The 14825-nt window shown below is 29.3% G+C and overlaps 1 protein-coding gene across 3 annotated transcripts in view; it reads left to right on the top strand.

Annotated features, from left to right (window-relative positions):
- LOC145293127 (structural maintenance of chromosomes protein 4-like) overlaps nt 1–14825 on the top strand; it is a 96394-nt gene that overhangs the window by 30098 nt on the left and 51471 nt on the right. For all 3 annotated transcript variants that reach the window (XM_080139529.1, XM_080139530.1, XM_080139528.1), the window contains exons 8-14: nt 604–744; nt 1986–2136; nt 4639–4782; nt 6037–6114; nt 7636–7757; nt 9585–9693; nt 12286–12417. In XM_080139529.1, coding sequence (XP_079995655.1) covers nt 604–744; nt 1986–2136; nt 4639–4782; nt 6037–6114; nt 7636–7757; nt 9585–9693; nt 12286–12417 — 877 coding nt within the window. The remainder of the gene's footprint in view (nt 1–603; nt 745–1985; nt 2137–4638; nt 4783–6036; nt 6115–7635; nt 7758–9584; nt 9694–12285; nt 12418–14825) is intronic.

Here is a 14825-nt window from a genome sequence, read left to right as displayed (position 1 = left end):
ATTTGTTTGTTTTTCCTCAAGAGTAAATTATATTTGTTTGTTTTTCCTCAAGAGTAAATTATATTTGTTTGTTTTTCCTCAAGAGTAAATTATATTTGTTTTTCCTCAAGAGTAAATTATATTTGTTTTTCCTCAAGAGTAAATTATATTTGTTTTTCCTCAAGAGTAAATTATATTTGTTTGTTTTTCCTAGAGTAAATTATATTTGTTTGTTTTTCCTAGAGTAAATTAAGACACAAGGTCAGTCTTTTAATGTGGGGTAAATCAAGTTTCTTAAAAATGGGGTACTCTGGATTGGGTTAAAAATGAAGACCCATTAGTCTAGTAGAATTTCTCCTCTGGCATAGTATGCTGAGGAGTCATCAGTGGACAGACCTGCATAGACTGCCTTGACTTGTGATGCAGTAAATTCATTTAGAGCCGGCTTAACCCATCCTGAGTGAATGCCATCACAAGTAAGTACACTAAAGTACAGAATAGATACTACAATTTGGTTGTAGGTCATAAGTTAGGTATTAGCCGATAATTACATCTCTTCTGAAAAATATTGATTTGTTCTTTGACTGTGGTGTAATGGCATCTTTCATTTGTTTCTTACTACAGAGCTGTTTGTGTAAAGAATGAAGCCGAGACGTCTGCTGATTTGAAACAACTTCAGGATAAAGTGAATGAAGAGAGCAAGAAATTGAAAGAAATTGTTGATGAGAAAACAGCAAAAACAAAAGACTATAACAAAATGTTCAAGTAAGATTCAAACCTTCTTTTATTGTTTTTAGTTGAATTTCTTGTGTAGATTGTTAACAGAATTAATGTGTGTTATCCTAAATCTTGCTTAGAGTATATTCTCAATAATTATTATGTTCTTAACATCTTCTATAGTCTTTAAAAGATATTTAGTGGTGAGGGTCCCCATTTAGGGGATGTAGGGTATATGGAGTTATCATTTCATCCAGGTTTACTTTGGTCTGGAGCAGTAATATCTGTTGAGACATCTGGTGCTACCAGATAAGGCTGTCTGAAGATACTGGCTTCCTGAACAAAAATTCAGCAAGCATTGATGTTATTTTTTTCCTTTCTCTTTGCAAAAATCAATCATGTTCAAAGACGAATATAATTTTTTTCTAGAAAATAAACAAACCAAACACCATCAATAAATACTAATAATACACACGCCGAAAGATATAAACAATTTGATGCCTAAAAACTTTTTACAAAATTACTGAATTCTGCATCTTATAATCGAAAAATGTTTGCTATGCTGTAAAACAAACAAAACCCTAAAAAACTCCTTATTTTCTGAAAGAAATACTTGAAACTCTACAAGTTGATAGAAAATCCTATTTCAGTCACCTTAATTATTTATAGTCTGTTTTAGCTTGTGACTGTGTGTGAGGAATCCATCATCAAATTCTTTTATTAAATTTGCATGTTTATCAAATACACTGCGGGTGATGAAAAATGTGAAAACCTTTGACTTATTGAATTATTAGTTTTTGAAGAAATGTGATTTTGATAGTTAAATCTAAATATTATGATATCGTTTGGTCAATTTTGAAAAAAAATAAATGCAAAGCAAAACTGAGGATAAAAACTCTAGGGCAAAGCTAGTGCTATGTGTAATGTGTGTGCGCATATATAGGAGATAAACAAAATTTAAACAATCTCATCAGCGCAAACGGGGGGGGGGGGGTGACATCAAGTTAGTATTCAAATCAAAGCATCCTAAATCATATATATGTCGTTCATTTTCATGCATCTCTCCCGCTTTTTTTTGTTCTTCTAAAATTACCTTGAATATCTATCATGTTAGTGTTCCAGTTTTGTATTTTTTGTTCTTTATTTGTAAGTAGGCTAAATTTTAACAATTTTTTGACTTACAAGCAGGCATTATTACCCGACATTTTCTGGAGACATAACATAATCCTTTCTTTCTATTTTTTAATTTTATCAAACGATATTCATGCTGTTTTTGTTTAACTCTTTAGAGAATATGAGGCACTTATGAAACAAAGTGATGCACTGAAGGAGAAATTTCGAGAGCTTGAAAGTCAAGATGTCAAATGTAGAGAAGATATTAAATATACAAAAAACAAAGTCAACAAGTTGCAGAAAACTGTTGATCAGGAAAAAATACATGTAAGAAAAAGGTTTTATTAATTTATCAGTTATTTTTCACAAACGCAATTTTTATTTTATTTTATTTTTATTTTATTTTATTTTTTTTTTCTCACACTTCTAAAATACTAGACTACTTGGCGGCCTTAAGAGAAAAAATGTTCAAAATAAAAAATGATTGTGAGATTATCTTGTCTTGAGAAAATATTTTTGGAGTGATGAGCGAAAAAAAAAAAAAAAGCCTCAAGGAGTCACCAGAGCACTACTAAAACCAAATTTTTAACCTTTTTAACAGAATTTTTGTATCATAATAAATAGATATATGCATATGAACATATATATACATACAAAAATTCATAATCTTCGTTTAATTAGTTTAGGAATGATTCTGATCCATACAAAAAATTCATAATAATCAGTTAATTAGTTTAGACACCGACCAAAGACTGGCTAGCGATAACTAACTTGTTAGTATTATTGTTGTTGTGATCTGCAATTTTAACATCATACAATGCATGTTTTAAGCATTATTGTGCAATACATGTTTTTTTAGCAATATTGTACATATTTTTTTTTTAGCAATATTATACATGTTTTTGGCAATATACATGTTTTTTTTTTAGCAATATTATACGATACATGTTTTTTTTAGCAATATTGTACAATACATATTTTTTAGCAATATTGTACAATACATGTTTTTTTTTAGCAATATTGTACAATACATGTTTTTTTTAGCAATATTGTACAATACATGTTTTTTTTAGCAATATTGTACAATACATGTTTTTTTTAGCAATATTGTACAATACATGTTTTTTAGCTACATTATATTATGTATAATTTTTAAAAGTATTATACAATGCACATATTGTTATGTAATGTATATTTTGCTTTTATTAATATTGTATAATGCTTATGTTTAACAATGAACGTTCATGTTTTATACTAATTATAAAGATTTGGTTGGTTATTGATTTGTTTCAGTTTAAAAAAAAAACAGATACAGATAATAATGATACCACTAATACAATCAGACATTAAAAAACAGTTTCTTAAACAAGATTGCAAGAAATCAATGATTTTGGCTACACTGTAAGATCTTGATAATGCAAAAAGAATAATTGTCTACATCAATCTGAGGAAAGCGTTGAAAATTTGGATAAAAAAAATTTTTTTTTTTCATTTGAAAAATAATTTTGCACCATGTTATCTGTTTTCTTTAAAAGATTTTCAAATTACCACTAATAATAATGGCAGTACTTGTACAATTTAATCAAGACATTAAAAAATAAAAAAAATATTGAAAAAAAATTTAAATTGTACGTATCTGTTTTGAACTGAAGATCTCCGGAAAAAAATTTCACTTAATTTGATTGAGTAGTTGTTTTTTTTTTTTTTTGTTTTTTTTTTTTTTTTCTACAGCAGAAAAATGTTTTTATGACCGCACGTTGAAGGCAGACGTTTTGGATTTAAAAAAAAAAAAAAAAATTTTTTAATTTTAGAAACGCCATGGGGAGATAACTCAGTTTAAAGCGCCGACACTCCCTCCCCATCTTTAATACTACCTTTTCTTACTAAAAGTTGAACCTTTTGCTCGGTATCATAGCAAATTGTTTTTTCACTGTCAAACAAAAACTACTTGATGAAATTAAGTGAAATTTTTTTTTCGAAGAACTTCATTCCATAACAGATACGTACAATTTAAACTTTTTTTTTTCGATATTTTCATTTTTTTAATGTCTTGATTAAACTGTACAAGTACCATAATGGCAAATTTATAGATAAACACCTTCAGCTAAAACACTTCCCAAAAGTAAGTTTCTGCCTGTTTTGTTTTTTTTTTTTTTTCCTCTATGTTATTACATGTTAACACCTTGGTAGCAAAAAAAAAATAAATAAAAGTTTTAGAATTTAATGTGAGATCAATTTTGTATATAAACTTAATGTAAAATGATCATTTTTAAGCCATTTAACTTTCCCTGCGGATTAAATAGTTCTGCTCAAAATTCCTGACAGAAGATTGGAGATTACATCAAATGAAACACGAGAATAAGATTCAAGATAAGAACAGTAGTCCAAATAATATAAATTATCAATCCTTATCTCAAAAATCTTGAAACGTAATACTTTTCAGTTTGAATTCACAATGAATTCCCGTAAGCTTTGCACATGATTTTTATATGAAAATTTCTTTTTCTACTTATGTGAGAGTTCTATCATCTGAAATCACTTAACCCACAATTATGATGAAGTTAGAGAAAGGAAGACTATCCAACATATGTACTTATATATATATATATATATGCTTTTCACGCAACAATAGTGGATGTTATGATGAGCACTGTTTTAAGCATTGTATTGTGGAACATTTATCAAATCAAAAGCAAACTAAATGGATAGGTTTTAGATTCTGATTTTTGTGAAGTTTGTATTCTTTAAAAATAAGTAGAAAAAAATGGTAAATTATCTGGGGTTGTCTGCTGAAATTTATGTTAACCTAATGGCCTTTTATTTTTCAAGATTGAAGAGCTGAAATCTATCCCAGAACAGGCAGAGAAAGTGATCGAGGAGGCTCAGAAAAAACAAGAAACTCTTGAAGCGAAGAAAAAGGAAGAAGAGAAGAAACTGCAGGAAGTCATTGCAAGTTTGAAAACAGAAACTAAAGTAAGCCTCTCTCAATGGTTATCACTAAGACTATAACAAGAGCATATTCTTTTCATTATTTTGACTCTTTAGTATATATCAGTTTATATCTTATGTTTTTAGATAGTGATGTGGTTCTTGATTGATTACCTGTGTCGGATGTATACTCAAGAGTGAAAACAATTATAAGAATATTCTCTTGTCATATCCCTAGTTATTACTGGTTGTTTTGAGTCAGCTCTTTCCTGATCAAATACAGTGATTTGAACAATTGCACGTTTTTCAAATTTGGTGTGTAATTCCATCTTAAAGAAAAAGAGATGCTCGTCAATAAAAGACTGAAGACATTTTAGCTCTATCAAATTTTGTTTACATCTGTTTTTATGAGGTACAAACCTGAGTTTTCTTTGTTTTTGTTTTTTTTTTCATAGATTTTTTTATTAAAAGAAAAATCGAGCTTGATCTTTAACAAATCTTTAATTTGTAAGAAGATTCAATATTATCATTTAGTATAAGATGATATTAAATCTGTAAGGAGTTTAAACTTGTCTGAAGCCAGCATTTTTGTTATGCACTGAAATTTTGCTTCTAGACTAATCGGATAGCAATTTTTAAAAATTTCTTATCCAATTTGGTGACTAATTGTGTTAGCAAAATAAATTGTTTATGCTTTGCAAGGATCTATGTTAAGTTTTTGTTTAAAATATAATGAAAATACCTTCTAATAGTACAAATGTCAAATTTATTTAAAAAATCTGAACAAAGATTCAGCTTTGTAAAAAAAAAAAAAAAAAATTATGTGCAAACTTTCTAGTCAACAAGTGAAACTGAAATATCTTGGGGTTTTTTTCTGTTAAACTGACAGTCAAAAGTAAATGGGTAAGATTTTGCTACTTCTTCGGTTAGTCAGGGATATAAACGTCGAGGGGGCACAAGTACTATTAATTCATCAGAGCATACTCCATTAAAGTACTTGTAAAACAGGCACAGGCACGCAACACTGCAGCGATGGGACAGAAGTTGGAGCTTGGCTGACAGTATAGGACCTATTAGATTTGAGGCCCCTTTTTTTTTCTTTTTTTTTTTTTTTTTTTTTGGACCCTGTCTAAGAGTGAGGGACTAGCAGTAGAATCACTAGCCCAGACATGCCAACAATACTGGATGCATGGGTGAACTGTGGCTTTTTAAAGGTATATGATGAACTTTGGTGTGGGTAATTTTCTAGCATGGTAGAGGGAACTCTGTCCAATTCATATTTTGCTTTTTCTTATTCAGGATCTTCAAGATGAGAAAGACAAACAAGAAGAAAAACTATTAGCAATGCAAAAGACTGTTAATGATACAAAATCTCAGGTAATTTAATAGATTTTTAAGGTTTTTTTTTTTTTTTTTTTTTTTTTTTTTTTTCATCATTATCAATTGAACATCATTTTTGCATGATGGCATGTGTTGAACAGCCTTCAGAAATTGTTTTCCAAACTTACCTGGCCAGATCTTTATTCCACTTTGGTGTGACATCATCTTGATGATTGGTAATGATGGCTAAAACTCGGAAGAATATTAAGAGGACGATTCAATAAAAATTTATTACGTTGCTGAATTTTTGAGATGAGGACTAATTATTTGTATTATTCGGACGACTGTTCTCATCTTGATTGTTATTTTTACAATGTTTTAGTCAATGTAACCTCCGACCTTCACATGTGTCTTGTCAAACTTGAAACATGAAAAGAACACTCAAAATGAGAACAGTAGTCTGAAGAATCCAAATAATACAACAGATTTGTTAATATTGGTCTGAAAACGACCATGTTACTGCTGTCAGCTGAGACAAAATATTTGACTTTTGGTCATGAGTGTGTGTGTGTGTGTGTATGTATATATATATATATATATTAGTGGCCTGGCACAGCTGCAGGGGTGACAACTGGAGCAGCAAACCTGAAACTGGCCTGCAGGACACTATATATACAAATGTAGGCAAATTTGGGCATATTTTATTGGTTTGAAAATATAGGTTCTTTTTTTTACCAAACAGCATTATAATCTCCAAAAAGCCTGCAACTTTTCATGTAGTTTCGGCCCATAGAACCAAAGATATGAGCATTTCAATATTTAATTTGGCTACCAGTGTGTGTGTGTGTATTATATATATATATATATATATATATATATATATATATGTGTGTATGTATGTATCCCGAAAAACCTCTGGCCTTGACAGAGGGGAGACTAAAACTTACTGCTATAGTTTCAAATGATCTGAAATAACAGCAAGGGTAGACTTGATTCCAAATCTTTCTCATATGTTGTATCTCCTCTTTGGTTTTCAATACATAAAGTAAATTTCACAGTGTATAAGGCTTATTTGATACTGGAGGTATTCATAATCGTAACCTATTTCCAAAAGAGGGGAGATATAACATATGAGAAATATTTTGAATCAAGTCTACCCTTGCTATTATTTCAGATCATTTGATAGCAGATAGCAGCAAGTTTTAGTCTCCCCTTCATCAAGGCCAGAGGTGGGGGGGGGTAATATATATATATATATATATATATATATATATATAGCAGTCAGTTTTGTTTTGAGCTAATGGCAATGAGGAAGATTGCAGATTGGCATAGACCTGAAGAGGGAATACTTGACAGAAATTTAGATTGGATACTTTGTTCACATCATCCTCCCAGGTTGACAAAAAGATATGCAGCTGGAAAGATTATTCTCTAGTAAGCAATAAAATACAAAAATCTATAAATACTGAATTAAATATTTATATGTACATATTTATGTATGATACCATTTGTTGATATTGTGTATTCATATTGTTGATGTCTACAAATACATGTAATGTTATCTTTCTCATTTTACAGTATAATGTTGCCCAATCTGAACTTGATATTTACATGAGTAACCAACAGAATGAACAATCAAAACTCAATGAGATGAAAAGAAACATAAATAAAACAACTTACACGTTAAAAGATAGACAAACGTAAGCATTTTTTTATTTTATTTACTAGTGCTTGTCTAGAAATCACTTCACACCCCCCCCTCCCTGCTTTGGAAAAAACAAAAATAATTTTTCAAAATGTGTATGATGTATGTACCCATGACAGGGGAAAAAAATGCATTTCAAAAATCATGTAAATTGATTTTTATAAAGAAAATCATTTTTAAGTCAATTTAATTTTTTTCACCACTCTCTTTCCATGTTAAAAATGACTTTCTAAAATCTCACAAGTTGGAATTATTTGGAGTTATCTCCATTGTTCATTTAGACTTTTCAAAGTGACATTACGAGAGTCACTCCTTGTTTAGCCATAAATTAGATTTTCTTTTTTTAATAAAGTAATAAAACTACTTAACAAATTTATGATTTTTGGAATACGATACTTTATTTCTATCTTGGGTACATACGTGATATTTTCTGTATTTTGTTTTTTCATGGATGGGGGGGTGCAATTTAAACAAGCACCTATTTACTTTGGGTACAGAGGATGTGAGCTTGAAAATTTTTTTTTGTTATTTATAAGTTGTTGTAACATAGAAAAAGAATGTGTATATAGCTATTTATTTTAAAATTATTTCATTTATATATAAAACCAAATAATTTGATTCTAAATTTAAAAAAAAAAAAAAAAAAAAAAAAAAACATTTTAAGGTGCAATAGATAATAATTTCTAAAAACTAGTTAATTAATGTTTTGAATTGGAGCCTTTCGATCAAATTGCTTTAGGGATTTGATTACATAAAGAATCCAGGATTTTTTATATATATAACAGGATCACAAGAAGTGAATAAATTGATACCGACGCAACATATGTGAAACAAACACAGAAGATTGGTGAGCAATTTTGCCTGCTTAGGTGAATGTTGTCAGTGAATTGGATGACTGATTTCATGGTGTTTTGTAATCTATGATATTGTAAATAAAGCAATTTATATACAGACCATTAACAAAACAAATAAAAATTGGAGTCTCTGAAGAAAAGAAGTCCATATTTTATTAATCAAAATGAAATATTTGAAATTGTCATGAGCAGGAGCAGCCTTTTGTGTGTGAGGTATTAACAGTTTAGCAGTGACCATTTATACTGGACATGTCACGAAAAATAACTGGTAAAGATTCCTGTTAAAGTTTTAGCAGGTCAGAGTAATCTCCTGAAGGCCGCTGGTTCTTCAAATCCTACTTTCCAACCCTTGTGTCACATCATCCTGTCATGGAAGAGAGATGCACACTTTATACCAAACCTCCTCACTCATAACTATTCATTAACCTGTAAAATTTTAAGTATTTTACCTGTAACACTGAGAACAGCAAGACTTACCGATTAAATGCGGAGTTAGAAAAGTTTGGACTCAAACAATACAAAATGTTTTCACTATTGCTTCATTGATTTGCAATTCTGCACCCAATATGCCTTTGCTTGCCACATGCAGAGGCAGAAAAAAACAGAGGATGATGGATCCTGGTGTTGACTCTTCTTAGATTTTCACCACAACTCTGACAAGTAGTTCTGACACTGCCATGCTGCCAACTCCACCCACTATGGTAAGTACGGTTGGACATTAGAATGGAGGTAATGCTGGTGCTACTGCTGCTAGAACAAAGTTCAACAATGTACTTTTAAATGAAAGCTTGGAATTTAATGACATCTCATTAATTTAATAACATCTCATTAATGATCATTTAAAAAAAAAAGTTTTTTTCTCTTATCAATTTTTGATGCGTGATGGATGTCCAATACTTGAAATTATGATCATGTGTTGATAAATATTTTACTAATAATTGTTATATCTATTTTCTTTTCTTTTTTAGTCAAATAGTGGATTTGGAAAAGAAGATTCCGATAACAAAAGTCAATCTTGAAAAGGCAAAGAAAGAATTGGAATCAATTACTGTCGTGGAAGAAAAAGCAAACGAAGAGGTAAATCTAATTTCTTTTTTTCCAAATTGATGGCATCCTTTCATCAGAGCTGTAAGACATTCGCTTTTTAGCAGGATTCTGCTGCATGTAATTCAGAAAGTGTGGCTTTTTGCCTTTTTTGTAACTCTGAATAAGTGGGATTTCCACTTAATCCCCCTTCCCATTAAAGAAGTCTGTTTCGATTGGATTTTATTCCTCTTCCTTTTTTTCTTTGCTTTCTTGTCTCTTTGAAAATGTTGCTTTTGTTAAATTTTAAACAATTTTCTATGGGGACGTAGTAGACTTGATTCATCAAATATTTCTTCCAATGCGGAAGGGGGGGGTTACGGTATTTCGATTGCTAACGGCCATGTTTGAAAAATCCATTGCATTTCTTTTCCTTCTTATAATAGTTTTCTTTGGAAACTGAAAAAAAGTGAAAGCCAAGACTTCAAATGGTTAATGATGAAGGAGTTAGATAACTTTTGTTTGGTCAAGTAAAATGAATTCCTATTTTCTTTTTTATCAACATTTGTACTGTGTCTTTTTCCGAGTTTTAAGTTGGTTGAAATTGATTAGAGATGTTTAGAAAAAAGTTGACTTTTGCTTTGCTCTCCACACACATGCACACACACAAAGTTCAGGTTGAGAAATTAATCCTGTTTTCAGGATTTTGCCATTGGCTACACACGTCCCTGCATTATTGGGGGGAAAAATGTGCCTTATTACATTTTTTAATAATTTAATTACTCTGGAGGCGACTTCAATTGTTATAAACTTTAAAAATATTGATGAATTTTGATAACATGCAGTTTAAGGGAAAAAAATTTTTTATTCACAATTTTTTACTTGTGTGAATTTGCATCATTATCATGTTTTTTTTGTTGTTTTTTTTTTTTTTGTTTTTTTGCCTGAATTAAGTTTACTTGGTTTCGACACTGGTTATAGTATTGATTTTATTGTCTCAGTCAGAACTAACAAAGAAATTTTCCTTCCAAACAAAATCACCACTCTAGTTTGCAAAAAGCAACAATATTTTATTTTGAGAAATTAAAATAAAAACATTTTTCTCGATCAAACAAGAGTTGTAATCAGAACAACAGAATCCCTTCGAACCAAATACAAAAATAATTGCGTATTGTGACAAATCATTCATAAAATATGAATTAGTTTGACTAGTTTTGAAGATATCTTAAAAATCTTTGGTTTGTTGTGATCTAATATATGGGACGCTTGCTTTGTCTGTCTGTTTCCATTTTTTTTTTTTTTTTTTTTTTTTTTCAAAGTGTATTTTCTCTGAGACTCAAGATTGCAGAGCGGCATGAGGTGGGTCAAATATATAAAAAAGACTGTCTTTGTATGAGGAATGGTCTCTCAAACTAGTCTGTTAAGTTTTGGTCTAGAGACTTAAAATTTAATATATAGAGGATTTGGACCTGTGGAAAAAATTCTATTTGGAATTTAGCCGGTAAAAATAGTTGCTAAAATGTCAAAATTGAAAAAAAAATTCGAATTTGGCAGACATAAGATGACTTAAAGTGCTCTTGTATGCATGCACAAATATACATTTATATGTTAAAATTGGTTCATTTTTAACTATCTTTTATCCATTTGACGATAGCTCAAACTGTAACAACTAAGGCTGGAGCGCTAAATGTTTTGTTTTTTATTCCAGCTGATATCACCCAAGTTATTAATTTTTTAAATCATTACTATATATATTGGGTACAATATAATAATCAATAGATAATAATAAATACGAAATCTGCATGGATTGAAATATATTTACGCGTATTTTACAACCGAGCAATGCTGGGAGGCTTGCTAGTCAAGTTTAAAAATACTATTTTGACAATTTGTTTTGTAAGTATAATGACTTATTGATTAGTTGTGAAATACCTTTAACTGTTTTCGTAACAATTACCAAATGTTGTCTGTATTTGTTAAAGATGAGACGTCAAATATCTGCTAATAATCTTACATAAACTTAAGAACTACAGACAAAATAAATCAAACATCTATGTTAGACTTATAAAAAAATTATTTCACTTACATTTACAAATAGGAATTTCAATGATTACTAGTGGAGATTTTGGTATTTGTCTGAAGTTGAAACTATTAAACTTCTATTAATTGTACTGTCTTTAATTCAGTATATGTTATTTCAGACCAATGTATTCCCTTTCAATGATCAATTAGAAGGGAAGAGGTAGTATCTGATCTTTTGTTATTAGACCATCCTCCTAAGCATCATAGTCTCCTAATGGGAGGGTAGTATTTATTCGACGCATAATACTATCCTATCCAAGTATTGGTTCCTCCTTTAGGGGTGTAATGAAGTGTATATTTTGTTTTTCATACGATTTTCCCAGGCTAGCAAAAATATATTGTTGGACGGAGTGTATCTTTGTTAGTGAATGTATTGAATTTTTTCTTTGTCAATATCTCTCTAAGCAGATCGCCATAACTCAATCAGCTCTTTGATTATTGGAGAATTTAATCATAATTGTAATCTTGTTTATAAAAAAAATGCCAATTTGTTTTTGTGTATTTTTTTTTTTTTTTTTTTTTTTTTGTTCAAAATCTTATTAGATTATTTTTAAATTTCTTTAGATGAAAGCTGCTCGTCTGAAAGTAGAAGAATTAAAAATGTCACAACAGGCAGCACAAAGCAAAGGAAAACTTCTTGATTCTTTGATGATGCAAAAGAAAAAAGGAAATATTCCAGGAATTTATGGCAGATTGGTATATGGCATCATTTTCTTTTCTTTTTTTTTTTTAATATTTTGATTATATATTAATTAATGACAACAGTTGTAAGAAAATTTATATTTCTCAACATTTTGTGCAAAACACAATTTATTCTTTTTGCAAACTGTTATTTTTTACATCTTCATAGTTATTGTTTCACCACGTTTCAGCCAACTCATCCTCTGGCCTTCTTCAGGTAATTAATCGCGACAAGGCCCATGATGCAGTGGATAAAGGTGTTAAGTCTCTTTGGTTCTAGAGCGGTTTCAATCCTACACAAAGCAGGCCAAAGGATTAGTTGGTCAAAATGTGGTGAGACAACTATGGAAGCTAGTAATTAATGGGGATAATTTACAAGACTCGGCATTCCTATCTCATAAAGGTCAGACAATGCTCACCTGGAATCATAGATATTCCGCATTTCTATCCACTGCACCACGGACCCCTAAAATAATTCCAAACTAATTCAATAATATAACAATCGGTACTGACCCGACAATTGGAACACAACAATTGGATTTATAAGACCAAAAAATCCAACCATGATTGCCCTTAGGGGCCAATGGTGTAGTGGATAGAGATGCAGAATATCTGATTCCAGGTGAGTATTGTCTAGAGATAGTGGTTTCGATTCCACCCAGTCAGTCAGAGGATTAGTTGACCAAACTGTGGTGAGATAACAATAGCTATTGAAGGTAGCAATTGCTGTGGATGTAAGTGGAGGATTCGACATTCTTATCCCGTTGTGGAGGCCAGAGGAATAATTGGCCGAAACGTGAAAACAACAAATAGAAGATGAGGATAATAGTCCAACATGAATAAAAAAAAATTTGTTACACATTTATTGAATTAAAATAAAAAAATTTTGTTACACATTTATTGAATTAAAATAAATATAAAAAATTTTGTTACACATTTATTGAATTAAAATAAATATAAAAAGTTACACATTTATTGAATTAAAATAAATTAAAAAAAATTTGTTACACATTTATTGAATTAAAATAAATAAAAAAAATTTTGTTACACATTTATTGAATTAAAATAAATTAAAAAATTTTGTTACACATTTATTGAATTAAAATAAATTAAAAAAATTTTGTTACACATTTATTGAATTAAAATAAATAAAAAAAATTTTGTTACACATTTATTGAATTAAAATAAATTAAAAAAATTTTGTTACACATTTATTGAATTAAAATAAATAAAAAAAAATTTGTTACACATTTATTGAATTAAAATAAATATAAAAAATTTTGTTACACATTTATTGAATTAAAATAAAAAAAAATTTGTTACACATTTATTGAATTAAAATAAAAAAAATTTGTTACACATTTATTGAATTAAAATAAATAAAAAAAATTTTGTTACACATTTATTGAATAAAAATAAATAAAAAATTTTGTTACACATTTATTGAATTAAAATAACTAAAAAAAATTTGTTACACATTTATTGAATTAAAATAAATTAAAAAAAATTTGTTACACATTTATTGAATTAAAATAAATAAAAATTTGTTACACATTTATTGAATTAAAATAAATTAAAAAAATTTTGTTACACATTTATTGAATTAAAATAAAAAAAATTTGTTACACATTATTGAATTAAAATAAAAAATTTTGTTACACATTTATTGAATTAAAATAAAAAAAATTTGTTACACATTTATTGAATTAAAATAAATAAAAAAAATTTTGTTACACATTTATTGAATTAAAATAAATAAAAAAAATTTTGTTACACATTTATTGAATTAAAATAAATATAAAAAATTTTGTTCCACATTTATTTAATTAAAATAAATATTAAAAAACTTGTGACAAAAGATAGTTTCTGATTCTTACGTACATTTATCTGTCCTTGCTATGCAAACTCCAAGTTTCTTAAATGAAAACTAAAAAAGTTGTACTTTCGCACTAGTGCAGAAGTCCCCAAAAATCTTGTAAAAAAAAATAGCTTCTATGCTAATATAATATACAAGGTGGAACAATAAATTTGTCGCCCAAAAGAAAACAATACTACAGCTTTATTTTTAAATTTTTGAAAAAAATCAATTCAGGTAACTTGATTATGTAGTAAAGCTGACATCTATTCAATATAGCCGCCTTCAGCCTCAATCACTGCCTCAATATAGGTTCAGAACTGAGAGCATGCCTTTTCTGCAAGTGCCAGCAGGAGCTTGGCAATTTCTTGGCGGATGGCAGTGATTAAACTGGCTTTGATGTTGTGGGAGGTCATGTTGGTGATTTTCTCAATGTATAACTAAACGAAGTAGTCCAGCAGATTCAGATTAGCGACGGAGAGGTGGGGGCAGTGAGAGAAGAGTACAAAGTCAAAGCACTCCTTCTGAAACGAAGCCTGGGTCTCTTTGGACTTGTTGTAGACCGGTG

Source organism: Euprymna scolopes, chromosome 14 (assembly GCF_053919585.1).
Source record: "Euprymna scolopes isolate OS-2025 chromosome 14, ASM5391958v1, whole genome shotgun sequence".
Lineage (NCBI taxonomy): Eukaryota > Metazoa > Mollusca > Cephalopoda > Sepiida > Sepiolidae > Euprymna > Euprymna scolopes.
Note: the sequence above shows the minus strand (reverse complement) of the source record. Positions and strands in the feature narration are given on the sequence as shown.